Source organism: Hypomesus nipponensis, chromosome 23 (assembly GCF_054491055.1).
Source record: "Hypomesus nipponensis isolate SF chromosome 23, ASM5449105v1, whole genome shotgun sequence".
Classification (NCBI taxonomy): Eukaryota; Metazoa; Chordata; class Actinopteri; order Osmeriformes; family Osmeridae; genus Hypomesus; species Hypomesus nipponensis.
The window spans coordinates 13,671,747-13,690,769 of NC_140383.1; the positions used below are offsets into that span (position 1 = coordinate 13,671,747).

The window sequence follows — 19,023 nt, forward strand, 5'->3', positions numbered from 1 at the left end:
AGTATTCCTTAAAGATGACAGATGGTGAACAATCTTAAACCTATGTGGAAAATTCCCCATTGTCAAGACATATTTGGCTTTGAAAAGGTTATGCTGTTTGACTGTAGCATTGGCTTGTATGTTCAGGCATGAAATTACAGCCCAACGTGTTTAATAACACAGATCCAGCCCAGCCCAAATGAAGAGATACTGAGAAGCTTTTCTAACTGTACGAGCGGCACAGTGTGGATCTGGGTTGGTAAGACAATGTGTCAAGTCAGTCAGGGGAGAGAGAGGCCTGTTAAACACAGCCAGCCAGGTACACCCAGCTTCGTCAGTCAGGCAGACACTTCATTCACACAGCAGGTTTAAAGACTTAGCAGAGCTGCTGACAGAGACACAACACTCACATATCAAACACATATCCAAGCACTTCCACTTGTGTTTACCCAATGGAATGTTACATGGTAAAAATAAAATACAATGCCAGAGGCTCTCTATTTAAAGTCAAGCTTCCTGGTTTGGAGAGTACTGGCTCTCATCAGAGGTCCGGTGTATGTCCCACATGTTACACAGAGCAGCTCTGAAATCAAACAGTACAGATAGCAGCTCCAACAGTCTGGCCGGAAGGCCAGATGGCATGAACATGGGAGAACATTGCTCTGCAGTAGCCCCGATGTGTTGCCAGTAGTGCTGTCAGTTTAACGTGTTATTAACTGCGTTAACGCAAACCCAAATTAACGGCGTCTGTTTTTTTATTGCGCGATTAACATTTGGCCTAGTAACTTTTTGGCCTAGTAAACTTTGTAGTTTTTTTCACATGCTGTTGCAACAACTACTGATGTTAGAAAAACTACAACACCACACCGGATCTAGCTAGACCGGAAACAAAACAACAAGCATGCCACATACATTTGTTTGGGCTTGCGAGCTGGCTAAAGAGTAGTAGGCTAACTTTACTTTTTGAGTAGATGGCAAGCGCGAGACGCCAAAATGGATGCCAATAAGATTCTGAATGGAAAGTTTACTTTTAAAAAGTTGCCAAATGGTTCCATTGACAAGACCAAAGTGATCTGTGTGTTTTGTCGTTGTGAACTGAGCTATCATTGCAGCACGTCCAGTCTGAAATACCACTTAATGGCCAAGCACACAGTTGATACGAATTCTCTGCCCCCTCATCAAAGCCAGGCGAATGCGATATTGTTTTCAATAAAAAAAAACTTTTGCACTAAGCAATCTAATCCACTTTTCCATGTTGATAAGTGCATTAAAATGAGAAAAAATAACGGGACAAAAATAAATCAAGGGACATTTAGAATAGATACAAATGTGCGATTAATCTTGAGTTAACTATGACATTAATGCGATTAATCGCAAGTAAATATTTAATCATTTGACAGCACTAGTTGCCAGACATGAGATTCTTCGAGGCTGGTTCCAGGGCCGTAATCTTAATCATGTCACCCCCAATATATTGATATAAATATATAAATAAAATATAAATGGCAACCACCCACGCTGTCCAAATTGATCATATTCATAACTAAACATAAAAAGTTTTCAGGGGGGGACCCTCAGACTCCCAAGCAGATTTCGTCCCCCCCAATGTTGACTCCATGGCTATGGCCTTGGCTGGTTCTGCTACTGGTGGGAGGTGCCCAACCACCTGACTGAGCCCTCCCCACCGGGCCCCCATGCTCCCCGCCAGGGTCGGACTGGGACTGAAAAACAGCTACATCTACTATTTGATGTTGCAAAAGAACAATAATCAGTTAACTATATCCAATAATGACAATAAATTCAACAAACTAATTTCCATATAATAACCCTGTTAACAGACTGACTCTTGAGTCTTGTGTACAGTTGCAGTGCTGCACCTGTCATAGTCTCTCCACTGGACCCTGTCACCACAGCAGCCTCCATCTCTTTCCCTGTGTCACCTGTGCCTGCTTTAATACACATAACAAAAAATCAAGACAATTGCATTTGCGCCACTTAGCACATTTATTATTTAAAGCCAAAAAACATGTTGTGCATAATTAGATGAGTGCCTTTTTCTCTTGGCCATTTATTTTACTTCATTTAAAATGTATAGCCTATATATTGGCTAACATAATACCAAATGAAAAAATTTAACATTATGTTTTGGAATGATATTTGAAATTTTCTAAATGTCGAAGCTACTTGCGCCTCTGGTACAACCGCATCTTCGGGCTGCAAACTCTCTCCTTCTTTTGACGGCATAAACATGTATTCTATACTTCTTCCTGCTTGCAGTGCCCGTTGTTTTTTTTTTCTCCTTTTCTTTTCCTTTCCATTTCTTTGCTAAAGAAACAACGATGTTAGCTAAAATAGCTCCAACGAATTGGCTGTAGGCTACTCGGAAAACGATTGATTTTTGACCAATCGTGATCTGTAAAATAGACGGACAAGTGCACCGTTCAAGTTTACACGGGGGAAATGCCCACCCCCACCCTTTGGATCGCTCCAGTTAAACAGTTGAATGGTATTAAGGCTGTCCTTAAAGTGAGTGTAAACTATTAGGATCTTTTTTCTTGGATAGTGCCGTGGCCGTAGCGGCCGTTTGTTTGACCGGCCGTTCGGGAATTCTCCCGAGCCTCCCGATGGCCAGTCCGACCCTGCTCCCCGCCAAGCCCACCCTTCCGGCTGAACCCTTACCCAACCCTCCCTGCCCGGAGTCCACACTCCCAGCTGAGCTCCCGGCTGAGCCCCCCCCTCCTCCCCTCCCCTCCAGGCTACTGCCCTCCCTGACAAGCCCCATCCACCGGGCCTCCACCCTACCTCACCTCCATTGTTATCTACAATTAAGACCAACTTGAGTTTTCCTTACATTGCAGTTTTGACATCTTTAAGGTATACTGCCTATTAATTAATTTGTGAGAGTTAAAGTGACCGGAAATGGGGGGGGGGGGGGGGGCAACATACATAAAGGTGTTGTAATTATACATGTTGAAACCAAAATGCTTGAATTGACCCTTTAGTAAAACTTGTGACAGAGGACTTTAACCACTTGGAAATAGTTTGATTACAAATTATAAACTGTGGAGTTCAGAGGAAAATCTAGAAAAAATATATTGGAGGACACTGCGAGGGTTTTTGGAAGGGTGAGTAGGGGGGAGGAGAGGAAAGCTTTTTGCTATCAAGCTCCCCCAAGCCCCACTCTAAGTTGCTTTCTAATCTGCTGCTGAAATTGTTCTCAGCAGGTATCTTTGAATATGGAAATTACTGTCAAATGAGTACTGCAAGCAACGCTCCGCAGACACATAAGAGCAGGGAAATTACCTTAAACAAAGAAAATGCATGAATGTAACTATGCCTCTCTCTATTATTCTGCATGTTCTCTGTTTAGCTGTCCGGACACTAACACATCCTAATTCAAATTGATCAATTTGTCAGAATTCAACTCTTGTTTCTACTTTTCAATAGTAGTGGATTACACTGCTCTGCCTGTCCTCAGAGACCCTCCAATCAGACTGAGATGCTTCTTGGCCTCCTCTCTCAATCTTTTCTCTGTCCTGAGTTCCTTTTTGGACACAAACACATCTCGTAACGGTGATACAGTATCTACGTTGTCTAACAAGCTGGCCAAGGAAGCTAGAAGAGTGACCAGAAGCATCCATTATAATTTGTATATAAAGTATATAAGGCTACGTTCCTGACTAGCTAACCCTGTAGTGGCACACAAGACTGATGTCAGCTTTTAAAAGCCATACAGATAAAGACTGAGCGATGCTGTGATACTCACTTTGGGCTTAAAGGCAACGGATCAAATATTCATGAAGACAAATGATAGCAGGCTCGCTGTGGAACCACACACCATGTAACCCAGTCAGGAGAGTTTGTCATCTAAGCTGAAATAAAGGGATTGCTTAGTGTAGATGCACGGCTGCCTAATTTAGACCCAGCACAAGACTACAGAGTCGGCTGCTGTTTAAACAGGGAAGTGATTTAGCGTTTATACAAACGCCATAGAGTGAGCATGGGAATTGACTAGTATTTGTAGTTGGCTACAGTGCATACAAACCTAGATATACTAAGACTGCCTACCTAAACTGTGTGAAGTAAAGGAATTAATGAAGACAGATTCAAAGCAAAAACCTAATAAACAGTGCATCTACTGGGTGCCTGAGCTTCTCTTACCTCAAAAGAGGGTTTCATGGCCTGCGATGGCTGGAACCAAGAGTCAGGGGCTTAGGTCTAGTTTATACATTGGTGAGGACAAACTGCAAAGATTTGTTAAATCGTTTTAACAAATCAAGGCGAAAAAGCATTTGCTGACCTATCGAAGAGTAAACATTTAGTTTTTTTATATACTACAACAATACATGGGAAGATCCCAAATCAAACACGGTGAATCTGGAGCAGACACCATGTTGTCAGAGCAATCAGCTGCACTTGCACTGGTGATGTCACTACATCTCCAAGGCAACATATCGAACAACTCTGTGGAGTTTCAAAAAAACTTTTGTTTACCTCTGCAAACTTTCAGGAGGTATACAAATGGGTTTGTAAACTTTTGAGAACGTCTGTGGACCAATAAGAACAGCATATTATATGAGGAACATTTTTCATCACTACAATTACACCTCCACCCCTGCTCTGGTGCTGATTATTGATGGGGATGTTTCAGTGGTCTCTTGACATTGGTAGGGACATGTCTGTGTCAATGCTACGCTATGAAGTTTGCTTCACTGCTGGAAAATGAGTGCGCCCTAAAGCTGTGGATGCTTGTGTGAGATACCTATCAGGCTGTACCTGTGAGAGAGCGTTTGCGAGTCCGTGAGCCTCCACATCCCAAGCACTCTGAGAACTTGGACCAGGCGCTGAGGGTGCAGTCTTCTGGGCACGGAACCCGGCACTCCCAGACCCGGTCAGGGACAGCGCCGGCCCACTGCAGGCACTCCGCCATGTCAGCTGGCCGATCGTCTTCTCCCACGCAGCTGAGCCCTGGAGGAGGACAGAATTTTTGACATCTTTGGGACTCAAGTTTGGCATCTACAAATGTGAAAGCACATTTTACACTTCTATACAGTTTTTTGGGGGTCCGACCTTCTACGGCGTTCACCCAAAACCGAAGTCTAATCCTAACCCTGAGGATAACCCTAACCCCAAGCCTATCGATTGCCATTCTGTGAACAAAGAAAAGCAGGTGATGATAATACCGAGCTTGGGAGATGGTGGAGTTCCCATTTACATGTACCAACAGCAAGCTACCTCAGCCTTTATTTTCTGTGGGACTGTTCAGGTGTGGCTGTGATTGTGAGTTACTGTTAAAGCAACTGGAGAATCGATTCTTCTAGCTTTTACATGTACTGTACTGGAGGTCACAACCTCCGCATACTAACTATTTCTGAGGTCTCGGAGTTTGACAGTAGGCTGGTTGATGTAATCAGTAAAAGACAACTTGTCCCAATTATTTTGGTTTTGTTTTGGTAAAATTGTTGCCTGCCAGAAAGCAACATTTAGATAGCAATACCAGCAGAGGAACAGGAGGGAAGACAACAGTGAGAGACCACTGAATGCAGCATTGTATCTGGGAGACGTTCAACATATTTTTGAGTTTTACAAATGCACAGATGCCTAGTCACTCTACAAGAACTCTAAAATGATAAACTGAATGAAGGTGTAATTGTATGAAATTCTATGAAATGTTATTTAAATGTTAAATATGAAGTATTAAAAAAATGCAATGAAAGAAACACATTTTAGACCAGATGTGTTTTACGGTCTGATAAAGAAAAAGCACATCAGAGACTGCTAATAAAATTCAAGAGCCAGTCCAATTCTACTATTGTCGCAGTTAATATTCAGAATATCCCCTGCATAAGCTTCAAGTACTGGAGAGAGTAAAATAATTATCATGGAAGTGAAAGCATTACTTGACAAGAGAACAACCAGCTAAGTCACAACTTAACATGGATGAAATGCCTCATCTCATGTGAACGGCACAAGGTAGAGAAAACATGGACATGAATGCCACCTTGGTGTACAGGCGGCCATATTTTTTAAATAGAAAGAAAGAAAGAAAGAAAGAAAGAAAGAGAAAGAAAGTTGGAATTATATGGTAGCTAACCAGATGGGCAAGCTCTCATTTTCCCTTATGGTTAAGACTGACATGTCACAGCAAACAGGGATAAGAGTTGGAGGGATGGAGATGTTCTTGTGACGAGGGTCAGAACCTCTCAAATACTGCTCTTTGTTTGCTTAGCTCGCTTTTACAAAGAATCACATCGGCCAAAAGATTTTACTCAAATGTACAATTCATGGGAGCAACTCCCCTCGCGCTGCCCCACCTCCCCTGAGGAACCCCCCACGCACACACATTCAAACACACACTCCCACATCTTTGGAGTACAATTAATCGACAAACATACCTTTAACACATCGTATTGATTCCTATTTGACTTTTAAATCTTGCACTCTGACCAAAGCCCACAGAATTGTTTGTGTGGGTGGTCTGGGGGAGAATGCTCTGGCACTGCTCTTGTCGATGACTCTTACAAAAGATGCTAGTTCATATCCCTGATTAATACCTTAATGCATTTTCATCCTTTCATAAGGTCAATACAAGATGGTGGTCTCACGAGAGTTAAATATGATATACTTATTGGTGCCGTCAAATGTTTTCTGTTGAACAGCATTTTTTCAAACAGACACAATTGCACACATACATGTACACACACATACATGTATAAACACCTATTAAATTAAGAATGGAAATAGTTTTTCGATGTACTATAGATAGTCTTTTTTAGACTACCTGCAAATTAAATCTAATCTTTACTTGACTGCAATCAAAATCGGCTTGCTTATTGACTCATTTCAATTACCTCTCCCTTTGGCAAATTGTACAGCACTATCAGTTTTATTTTCTCTCTCGCCCTCATTCTCTCTAGCCTGGTCATAACCAGACCCTCGTACATTTCATTTGTACAGAGGGTCTGGGATCGCTCCATTGACAAACGTTAACTTCCTTGAAGGCGGGTCCTCTGTTGAAGTTTAAAACTATTGGATCTGCCCAGAGCCACTCTGATTTGCCATAACCTTAGCAAGCCTTAGCCAACTCCTTCACCACTACTGTAACGGAGCTAGCTGCCGTAGCTGGAAAATCAAACTTTTCCCTAACCCCGTGGGGAGGAGGACCACAACATCATGGCCACCAACAAAACTCAGCAAGGAATGTTCTTGCTCCAGCTTTAACCTATGGATATTCGGCAGCATTGCCACAACCGCAGAATAGTTTCGCTCGCATCTTTCTCCGCCGCCATTACTGAACTACTCAAACTAGTGCAAGACATTAACATCATCGTTCTCAGCCACTCCCTCTGTTCGCTGATAGGACCTACAAAAAATGTGTTTCTGAAAACCGACTTCAAAGTCAAGCTCCCAGACCTAGTACAGAAGCTAAATCCAAATTGAGCGGAAATACGTAGGAGTGCAGAGCCAGGCTACATTCTTTCCCCATCTCTCTTTCATTCTCTCCCTTTTATTTAATTCTCTCGTCTTTTCTTAGCTTTTCCACAGCAAGGTGGGGGTTGACACGGCTGACATTCTGAGTTCAGAATCACGACTCATCCATTTTTTGCGCGATTATTTCAAATTTTCTTAGCCTCAGCCAAGCACGATTTCCACTTTATCAACTCTCCAAATTATTAGCATTTTATTTTTATCTCTACTCGTGACAGGGATCATCTTTAATAATACAGTACTTTAGAAGGGTGACAGTGTTTGCTGACTGTTTAAAGGACATTGTATCGGACTACTCACCCCCCCATAGCCCCATTCTGCTTCTCAACCTCTGAAGATGCAGACACAGTATACACACACATAATATTCACTTGTTTTACAGAAAAGATAAGAAAAAATACTTATTCTACCTCAAATACCCTTTGTAATCAAGTTTGCTTTCTTTCTGTGGATTTGACAGATGCTCGACTGCTAAAAATTTATTTGGGACATATGTTAGGAAAAGTATAGGCCTAGTTCAAACCAAGAGTGACCTTTTTTGATGGTACCTAACAAAAGGGTAAAGCTTCTATGTAAACTTCACATAGCTCTCCGCAGTGTTGGGGGTAGCGCGTTACGCCAGTTACTGTAATCAGATTACATTTGTCTGTAGCGCAGTAATGTAACGCATTACTGTTGATAACTTCAGTAATTGCATTACAGTTACTAATACAGAAATGTCTTGTGTTACTTGCATTACTGCAATCCGGGAGGAGAAAAAAACAACAAATCAAACTTCCCTTTACAGTATGTGTGTTTGCGTAACACTCGTCACTTGACTAAGCCCCAGAGTTCAGGGGGCGAAACAAGAATGGCAGAGCCCCTTAGCCCTGTAAGACCCGACCCTATTATTTCAACATCACCTTTAGCTCTCCAAAAGCTAAATAAACAGGGCAGAGATAAACAGGCTTGTAGCAGCATACATAGTAGAGGAAATGTTGCCATCTAAAGTTTTAAGCATTATTTTACTTACTGCCAGTACTGTAGCCTTGTTATACTTGCCAACTTTTAGGTTGATGTTAACAACTTTTTTGTCATTTTTGTGGTATTAAAAACCATAAAAGAGAGATATGGGGCCAGTTGCATAAAAATAGACCTAGTCTTAGACTTAAATGTAACTTTAAGTCCGACTTGCCATAGACACTTCAATTTACCCGTTGCATAAAGCTTTAACATGGGTGACTAACGTAAGACTGACTTACATAGCCTGTCACGCTATGCATTATGGGTAAAATAAGACACTTTGTAACAACTGAAAAAATGTCGGACACAACAGTTACAGTTAGCGGCGGAAGATCAAAAAAAATTTACCTTCTGAAAACTTGTGTCTATTAGAAGAATATAAAATTGAAAAGGGTGTGTTGATGAGCAGTTTTAATCAACTTAATGGGAATCAAAAGCGACACCAAGTATGGGACAAAATAACCAGAAAAGTAAATAGCATTAATCCAGCGGTTATTAGAACCGTTAAAGATGTTCAGAAACGGTTTAAGAACATGGTTCAAGAGTCAAAAAAAGAAATTTGGAAACGGAAAAAAAACAGCAACTGGAGGAGGACCTCCCCGTAAGCTCAAAAAGACTTCTGAGCTCATCATTGAGATTTATGGCAACGAGTCACCCATGTTTTGGGGGATTTCTGGAGCCCAAGAGAGCGGAGTTGAGGGTGTACTGTTCGAGGTTGAGGACTCCTCGGAGGACCTTTCCCCAAAGATCGCCACCGTAACGCCTGATACTACGCCTGAAACATCTCTACTGTCAGACAGTAGCACCACAGGTACATTGACATGACCTCATTGTATTGTAAAATAACAGTTGTGCTATTATTTGTAAAGTAGGCTAATGAATGTCAGTGTTATGTTATCCTCACAGCTAATTTTCCCTATGGTTTGGAGTGAGTTGGTGTTGTGTTTTGCTCAACAGTTTAGTCGATTGATTGTGCTGTAGGTTAGCTATACATAGCTAGCTCTACAGTATTTCACAATATTCTTGTTGTTAATGTTTGTTAAGAGGGCAACTTATGTTACGATTTAAGCAATCATGAGGCTGCGACACTAACGGGGGTGTAGATGTGCTAGCTCTAGCTATGAGCTAATGTATCAACGCAACGATTGTTATATAGTGAGGTAGCTAAATGTAGCAAAGTAAATGTTAAATACGGACATCAACTTCTTGTTTTATTTATGTTTAGCTCCAGACAACGAGGACATAGCCACTGGCAGCACCAACGTCACCACCACCAGTGCCCCAATGGACAAGAATGCAACAGCTGTCCCAAAAGTGACCTTGTCCATGGTTCTGGAGCAGCAGTACAGGAATTTTGAAGTGGAGCATATCAAATTAAAACTTGAAATTGAAAAACTAGAATTGGAAAAACAAAAACTGAACTTGGAAATCCAGAGACTATCACACTGAATGAAAAAAGTGTAGCCTGTTAACAATCTAATTCAACATTTAAGTTTTGTTGAGAACCGCATTAATGTTATTTATTAATACAAAATCTACTACAGCAAATCAAAGATTGACATTCTTTCCCAAAGTAAAATAAATAAGTATTTGAAATAGCTGGCTTGTGCTTTGTGTGTCTATATGGATAAGAAATATAAACGTCGAGGTAGTTGTAGCTATCATGCTGAGAAGATTGTCTACCAGTGCCTGCCGGACATAGCGGCCAACACCTTGCTCCATGTCAAGCTCATTTTCCTGTGCGGGCTCTGCATCCACCACCATTCCAAGCTCTGGCTCACAGTGGCGGTTCTAGCACAATATGCGCCCAGGGCAAGTTTATCACTTGCACCCCCCCCGCCAGGAAGGAAGAAATCGTGTGCCGCCCCCTGCCCGTCGGCCACCCCCTGACAGCGCCCTCAGAACGACCACCGCTACTACCTGGCTGCGACAAACGAAAACGAAACTGCTGCACGGCAAGCAGGGGTGCCTGCAGCTGCCTGAAGGGGGCGCCAATATGCCAATTCCCCACAAACTGAAATGATCGATAAGAGAAAACCGCACAGAGATTTCTTTTTTTAATGCTCGTGCGCCCCCCACGTGACATGAAAAAATGCCGCCCCGGGCGGCTGCCCGGTCTGCCCGTGCCTAAAACCGCCCCTGCTGGCTCATTAGGCTCAGGAAGGGCTAGATCTCTGAAAATTGTGAACAGGGTCACTAGACAGCACTGATAGCAACTCTTCAATAATGATACAGCCACCAAACACATGATGGTTCTGACTACTTGTCAAGTACCTTGCCATATTATGGAGGACCACACATGCACCAATTATTTTGCAGACCCTCGCTGGTGACATTCGAAGCTCTCCATGGAGGCAATGGAACCTCCTCTTCAGAACTCCAAAGTTGCGCTCAACTGTATTTCTGGTTTTGCAGTGAGCATGGTTGTACCTTTCCTCACTGCGATTTCTTGGATTTAGGTATGGGGTAAGGAGCCAAGGTTTGAGGGGATAGCCAGAGTCACCCAGGAGAATACCATCGATAAGGCCCTGCTCAAATGCCTGTCCAATATGTGACTGCAGCAGGATCCTGGAGTCGTGGGTTGATCCTGCCCAGCAAGCCACGAAGTAAGTAAGTAAGTAAGTCAAGGTGCTTTACATAAAATCAACAGAAACAATAATACAAGTGATAAAAGTATCTAAGGATCTAAAACATAACAAACCAGACTAGCCGCACTCTAACTGCGGTCTCTCGAATCCGTCTTGGATCCGAGCTGCCTCGTACAGTTTCCAAACATATAACAACCCAGACAAGCCGCACTCTATCTGCGGTCTCTCGAATCCGTCTTGGATCCGAGCTGGCTCGTGCAGTTTCCAAACATATAACAAACCTGACAAGCCGCACTCTGTTACGTCTGGACCAGCGGCTCCCCGTCGACGCTCGGATTCGCCAGAGTACTAGGGCGGCGCTGTCAGTGCGTTGCGCATCATTGCGCACACCTGTGTTACCCTTTGCTCACCTGTTTTTGATTATCATTTGTAGAGTATATAACCTGGGTTTTTGTTCTACTTGGTTGTCGGTTATTATGCGTTACACTGTCCTGTCGTGTCAGAGATTTAATTTGTGATCCGGATCATGTGCCTCGGTCCGTGTGAACTCTTGGAAGGTTAGTAAAACGGACCATCAAATCTGCAATTGCCTCCTCATTCCTGCAACTACCGTAACAGAATAACCGACCTGAAAACATGGAGACAGCAGAAGATGACCTTACCCAAGCATTGGGTGAACACGACCGTGTTCTACAACAGCACCATCATCAACTAGCCCACCTCGGCACAGCTATGGACGAGGTACTTCAAGCGCTCCGACGTTTGGAGACAACCGGCCGGCCGGCTCCTGCTGACACAAACCCCATTTCCCACACCTCACGGGATTCAGGGGCATATCCTGCTCCCAGTCTAAACCTCTCCCTGCCAGAACGATACGATGGCCACCCGGACAAGTGCCGCAGTTTCCTGTTGCAATGCGGCTTGTATTTCGCTCATCGCTCCGGTCCTGAACTACCCGAGAGAGCCAAGGTTGCCGCTGTCATCTCTGTTCTTACCGGGAGAGCACTGGAATGGGCTACAGCGGTGTGGGAGAGGGCAGGCACAGAGTTGACGTCCTACGAAGAGTTCATCAAATTGTTCCGATCTATCTTTGACCATCCGGCCACTGGAAAGGAGAGCGGTGAGCGGTTGTTGAAACTACGGCAGGGAAACCGTGCTGCGTCGGATTACGCCTTGGAATTCCGTACCCTGGCCTCTACCTGCGGGTGGAACGATGCGGCTCTCATCACCTTGTTCCGGAGTGGCCTCCGAGAGGACATCAAGACGGAGCTGGCGTGTAGGGACGAGGAAGCGTCCTTAGATCAGCTTGTCAAGATGGCAGTACGTCTTGATGGGCTGCTGCGAGCAAGGAGGGGGTCTTCTCGTCGAACACCTTCCCCGTCCCCCCCATGGAGGGCACCACAGGAGGAGGAACCTATGGAGATGGGCTCAACGCGTCTTACCCCCGCAGAGAGACGGCGCCGTATTCGTCAGGGGCTCTGCCTTTATTGCGGGGAGGAGGGACATGTCGTGGCCCAGTGCACCCACACCCGAGGAGGGGGACTGGGGCCAAGACGAACCCCCCAGACCGTCACCAAGGTAGGAGAACCCTCCCCTGGTGGTCTCTTGAACATTCGTTTATTATCTGTGGAAGCATTACTGGTTGACTATCCTGTGAGTCGTTCCTTTCCCGCATTAGTGGATTCCGGTGCTGCAGGGAACTTTATGGATGAGCAGGTAGTTCGGGATCTGCATATACCTACCGTACCGTTGAGTGTTCCCATTCCTGTTCTGGCAGTGGACAGTCGACCTGTTGGTAAGGGCAAGATTACACACAAAACAACCCCATTATCAGTGTCGATCAACAACCAGCACATGGAGGACCTTAGTTTTTTTGTCATTGAGGCTCCTGCTCACCCCATAGTTTTAGGCATGCCCTGGCTCATCCTACACAACCCCTCCATATCATGGACGGACAAGAGGATTACAGCCTGGTCACCGGCTTGCCATGAGAGGTGTCTGAGGGTAGATATGGGGGCTACGTCGGTGGAGAGTCCAGATAACGTCTGTTCTGTGTCTGTTCCCCCTGAGTACAAAGATTTACAGAAGGCCTTCTCGAAAACCAGTGCCACGAAACTTCCTCCGCATCGACCCTGGGACTGCGCCATCGACATGCAGCCAGGAGCTCCACTTCCTCGAGGCCACGTATACCCCCTCCCCTGTCTTATGCGGAGACGGAAGCTATGGAGACATATATCAAGGAGGCCTTGGCTCAGGGATTCATTCGGCCGTCCACCTCGCCTGCAGTGTCCAGTTTTTTCTTTGTCAAGAAGAAGGACGGAGGACTCCGACCCTGCATTGATTACAGAGCACTAAACAACATCACTACCAAGTACAGGTACCCTCTGCCGATCATTCACTCCACCGTTGAAATGCTGCACGGAGCCAAGTATTTCACGAAGCTGGACTTGCGTAGTGCCTACAATCTCATTCGCATCCGTGAGGGGGACGAATGGAAGACCGCCTTTAGTACAACTACAGGGCATTATGAGTACTTGGTCATGCCATACGGATTAACCAATGCTCCTTCAGTCTTCCAGGCGTTCATCAACGAGGTGTTCAGAGACATGCTGGGACGCTGCGTAATCGTTTACATCGACGACATTCTGATCCATTCCGCAACATACGAACTCCATGTACTACACGTGAGGGAGGCCCTAGGGCGGCTGTTAGACAACCAACTCTACGCCAAAGCTGAAAAATGTACTTTCCATCAGACATCGATCTCGTTCCTGGGCTATAGAATCTCCACTGCAGGAGTGGAGATGGAGATGAACAAGGTTGATGCTGTCTTGTCTTGGCCAATTCCTGCTTCTATCAAAGCTCTCCAGAGATTCTTGGGATTTGCGAATTATTATCGGAGGTTTATCCGCAGTTTCAGTACGGTGGCGGCTCCTCTCACCTCCCTCCTGAAAGGAACTCCCCGTGTTCTGACATGGACGCCAGAAGCTGGAGTGGCATTCGAGCGCTTAAAGAGATGCTTCACGACGGCTCCCGTCTTGAAACACCCGGACCCCACGTTGCCGTTCGTAGTAGAGGTTGACACTTCAGAGGTGGGCATAGGAGCCGATTTGTCCCAGCGCCAAGGTACGCCCTCTAAACTCTTCCCCTGTGCCTTCTACTCCTGTAAACTCACACCAGCAGAGAGGAATTACGATGTCGGGGATAGAGAACTACTGGCAGTCAAGAGGAGCCTGCAGGCATGGCGTCACTGGCTAGAGGGTGCCAAACATCCGTTCGTGGTCTTAACGGATCATCGTAACCTGGAATATATCAAGGCGGCTCGTCGACTCAACCCTAGACAAGCCAGATGGGCTCTGTATTTCTCTCGTTTTGATTTTACCTTATCTTACAGACCGGGCTCAAAGAACGCTAAGGCCGATGCACTATCGCGGATACATGAGAGCAAGGAGGACGGTGCAGAGGAGGGTCCCATTCTCCCACCAGCACGCATCATTGCACCCATCACTTGGGAGGTGGATGAGGCCATAAGCCAGGGACTAGTAAGCGAACCGTCTCCTTCTAACTGTCCCCAAGGGGTGTCCTATGTTCCTGCAGTGGTAAGAGATCAACTCCTCGCCTGGGCCCACACAACCCTAGCATCTGGTCACCCTGGAATCACGCGCACCCTGCAGGCCTTACAAGGGAAGTATTGGTGGCAGGAAATGGCATCTGATGTGCGTAAATACGTCTCCTCCTGTTCCATCTGCGCTCAGAGCAAAACTCCTCGACACCTTCCCTACGGTAAGATCCACCCTCTCCCAGTGCCGCAACGACCTTGGTCTCACCTGTCGGTGGATTTCGTCACAGATCTGCCTCCATCCCAGGGCCATACCACCATCATGGTCGTGGTGGACCGGTTTTCGAAATCCTGCAGGCTCATTCCTCTGTCGAAGCTACCTACCGCTTTCCGGGCAGCAGAGGTAATATTCACGTATGTCTTCCGGTGTTATGGCATACCGGAGGACATCGTGTCTGACCGCGGACCCCAATTTACCTCCAGAGTGTGGAAGTCCTTCATGGAACGGCTTGGTGTGTCTGTTAGTTTAACGTCTGGTCATCGCCCACAGTCCAACGGTCAAGTGGAAAGGGTGAACCAAGAGCTGGGAAGGTTCCTGCGGAGTTACTGCCACGACCGCCCTGGGGAGTGGGCTGACGTTCTTCCTTGGGCTGAGTACGCCCAAAACTCTCTCCGACATTCTGCCACTGGTTTGACGCCCTTCCAATGTGTTCTAGGCTTCCAGCCCCCCTTAGCGCCTTGGCATCCTAGTCTGACGCAAACCCCTGCAGTGGATGAGTGGTTTCGACGGGCTGAATCCACATGGAATGCGGCCCATGTCCGCCTGCAAAGTGCTGTGCGCCGCCAGCGTATACAAGCTGATCGACACAGGAGCACGGCTCCTGTGTTCAGACCCGGAGATCGCGTATGGTTGTCCACACAAAATCTGCGGTTGCGCCTGCCCTGCCGGAAATTAGCACCCCGGTATATAGGGCCTTTTAAGGTCCTGAGGAGGGTGACTGAGGTAACGTACTCCCTCCATCTTCCTGAGCACTTTAAGATCCATCACACCTTTCATGTCTCCCTCCTCAGGCCGGTGGTGATGGGTCCTCTGGATAGCGGCGTCCCGCCGGCCGTGCCGCCCCCTCCTTTGGATATCGACGGGGATCCTGCCTATCTTGTCCGCGGGCTCCTGGACTCCCGATGGAGAGGGGGTCGATTACAATATCTAGTGGAGTGGGAGGGCTACGGACCCGAGGAGCGTAGTTGGGTCCCGGCACGGGACATCATGGATCCTTCCCTCATCAGGGACTACCACCGTCGTCGTCCGGATCGTCCGGCTCCGCGTCCTCGGGGGCGTCCTCAATCCCGTTCTGTCAGGTCGGCTGGAGCCGCCCCTGGGGGAGGGGGTACTGTTACGTCTGGACCAGCGGCTCCCCGTCGACGCTCGGATTTGCCAGAGTACTAGGGCGGCGCTGTCAGTGCGTTGCGCATCATTGCGCACACCTGTGTTACCCTTTGCTCACCTGTTTTTGATTATCATTTGTAGAGTATATAACCTGGGTTTTTGTTCTACTTGGTTGTCGGTTATTATGCGTTACACTGTCCTGTCGTGTCAGAGATTTAATTTGTGATCCGGATCATGTGCCTCGGTCCGTGTGAACTCTTGGAAGGTTATTAAAACGGACCATCAAATCTGCAATTGCCTCCTCATTCCTGCAACTACCGTAACACACTCTATCTGCGGTCTCTCGAATTTGTCTTGGATCCGAGCTGCCACTTGCAGTTTCCGCACATAAAACAACCCAGACAAGCCGCACTCTATCTGCGGTCTTTCGAATCTGTCCTAGACCCAAGCTGCCTCGTGCAGTTTCCAAACATACAACAACCCAGACAAGCCGCACTCTATCTGCGGTCTCTCGAATCCGTCTTAGATCCGAGCTGCCACTTGCAGTTTCAAAACAAATAACACATTTTTTTTATTTTTTATTTAATTGGCGTCACATATTGCTTGCACATTAATGCGGTGGTATCCCTTTCTGTTGACATATAGATGCTCATCCGAAGAGGGGGCCTGCAGCCTTACATGTGTCCCATCTATTGCTCCTACTACATTAGGAAATCCCGCAATTGAATGAAACTCCACTTTGAGCTTATTTAAGGCGTTAAGGTTTTTGGGGAATTCAGGAAGCATCTTGCTGATTTCACTGGAGACCCTGTACACAATCCTTGAGACATGATTTATGAAGTCCAACAGCATCACCAACAGAGTTTAGGAAACTCCCTGTGGCATAAAATCTTAATGCCACACACACTTGCAAAGCTGTAGGAACGCTATTGTTTCTTGCTGTTCCAGGGGTTATGCGATCCTTTAGTTTTCCAGCTAGCAGAAGGATAGTTTCTTGAGGAAACCGAAACCTCTCGATTAGTTCAGGATAAGAGTATATCTCTAATGGGTTGCATCTGTCCCTGAATACTCTCTCTCTTCTTAGGGCTCTTTCCAAAAACCATATATTTGCCATCTTCTAGATATAGTACTAAGAAAGCTAGCTACACTCAAACCAAAATAAAAGTTGCTTCTTTCTTGTCCTTTTCAGTTGAAAAAATGATGCCCTCCAACATTCTAACAGTTCGTTGCCATAGCAACTCAGACCTTACTGCAAGGTTTAGCCAGGGGGAGAGGTGGCTAACTTTTCTACCTCAAATTAAGTCAGTCTTACTATTTATGCAACAGACAGGCTTAATTAGACTAGTCTTACCTGACAATTTAAGACTAGGCTAAGACTAGTCTTAAACTAAGTTTATGCAACTGGCCCCTGTCGTCATTATAATAACTTGAGTTGATTTGGGCACATATATGGTACATATATTGTTATTTGGCAAGTGCATCTCAGGTGATGTTACGGAGTAATCCAAAAGTAATGTAACTAGTTACTTGCAGAAGAGTAATCTAGTAAATTAAAGCATTACTTTAAAAAGTAACTAGTAATGTGTAATCTATTACTTTTTTTGAGTAATCAAAAGCAATCAGAGCAACGTAATATGTTGTTTGTTGAAAACGAATTCGACCCAAGGGCTCTTTCGTGATGTTGTTGATTACGTTACTGTTGATCATCTGTCCATCATCGTATAAAGCCCGCCCTGACAATTTCTTTGGTCCGCCCAGATCCTGGTTTTATATAGTTGTTCCCAATACGAGAGCCTCCAGACCCAACTTCCTGACCAAATTTTTTTGTGGGCGGGGCGAAGTTGGGCTGGCAGCCAGGCTACGGCTGCTGCTGAGTCGAGAGCAGATTAAATAAGTGTTAAGTTCCTTTGTGTTTTTTAAGGCTACGGCACCATTCTATCTCTGACCTTGAGAAAGAGAGGTCTATGAAGAAAACAGCTATTTCTGACACTGTCACACACTTCTATCACAGACAACATAACAGAAAACGTTCCATGTAGCTAGCAAACATTAGCTATATTTTCCTATGATTAAATCTGAAATATACCGTGTGAATACACTGCTGTTTACACAAAAGTAATGGTAGGTGGCATTGCACTGTTCCACTGACCCAGAGTAATATGGGGTGTCTATTAGAGCTGGGTAGTATTTAAAGATTAACAGTCATTATCTCTCATACAGTCTCAAGTACTACGTAATGAAGGTCAGTTTCATTGTCTTAGAAACCACACAACTTTTCTTTGCCTTCTTGAAGAGATTCCACCATCGCTGGTTCACTGGATGCAATTTACTGCTTATACTATCCCTCACACAGATATTTTTTCAGTCCTATGCTGATGAATGTTTCAGCCAGACATTTCCAAGCTCGCTCACCTGAATCCCCCCTCCAGCGCCTCCAACTGCTGTGAAAGTCTCCTTTCTGAGACTGCTGATACACCTGAGAGTCGACATCTGCAAAGCGCCCTCAGATTACAGTAGGTAACCTACTGTTGGGCTTGTGTTCCGCAGTGTTGTACAGCATGGTGACAAGGAAGACTTTGTTATTGTCAATGCTGTTTTACTCCATGGGAAGCTAGCTTCTAAGAGCTGCCTCAGAAGGAGTTCTGGAGGATGACAGGAGTTCTTGTGTACCATGGGCACATTGTGATGCAGAGTTACACATTGGCGGACATGGTTGTCAAAATATTAATACAATTTGGAAGTTGGATGGATTTTAGAAAGTTTTCTGTTGGTGACGTAAGCCAGTGTGGTTACAGATCGGTGTCAAGAGCACCACAGTCTCCCTCTATGATAAGTTGTGGCAGATGGAGAGTACCTTTAGCCACAGCCTTGTCCCACCAGGTGCCAGACGGAGCATCTTACCCTGACCTCACCACAGCCATCATCTAATTCTCTGTATACTGTACATGTTACATTGTATATTTTCTTTTCGTTAGTTTTTTTGCTTATATGTTTACACTGGTGTCCTATATTTGTATGTC

General features: G+C 45.4%; 1 protein-coding gene across 2 annotated transcripts in view; it reads right to left on the minus strand.

Moving 5' to 3' along the window:
• Window positions 1–19,023, minus strand: part of thsd7ba (thrombospondin, type I, domain containing 7Ba) — a 385,664-nt gene that overhangs the window by 155,686 nt on the left and 210,955 nt on the right. For both annotated transcript variants that reach the window (XM_084689263.1, XM_084689262.1), the window contains exon 13: window positions 4,756–4,947. In XM_084689263.1, coding sequence (XP_084545389.1) covers window positions 4,756–4,947 — 192 coding nt within the window. The remainder of the gene's footprint in view (window positions 1–4,755; window positions 4,948–19,023) is intronic.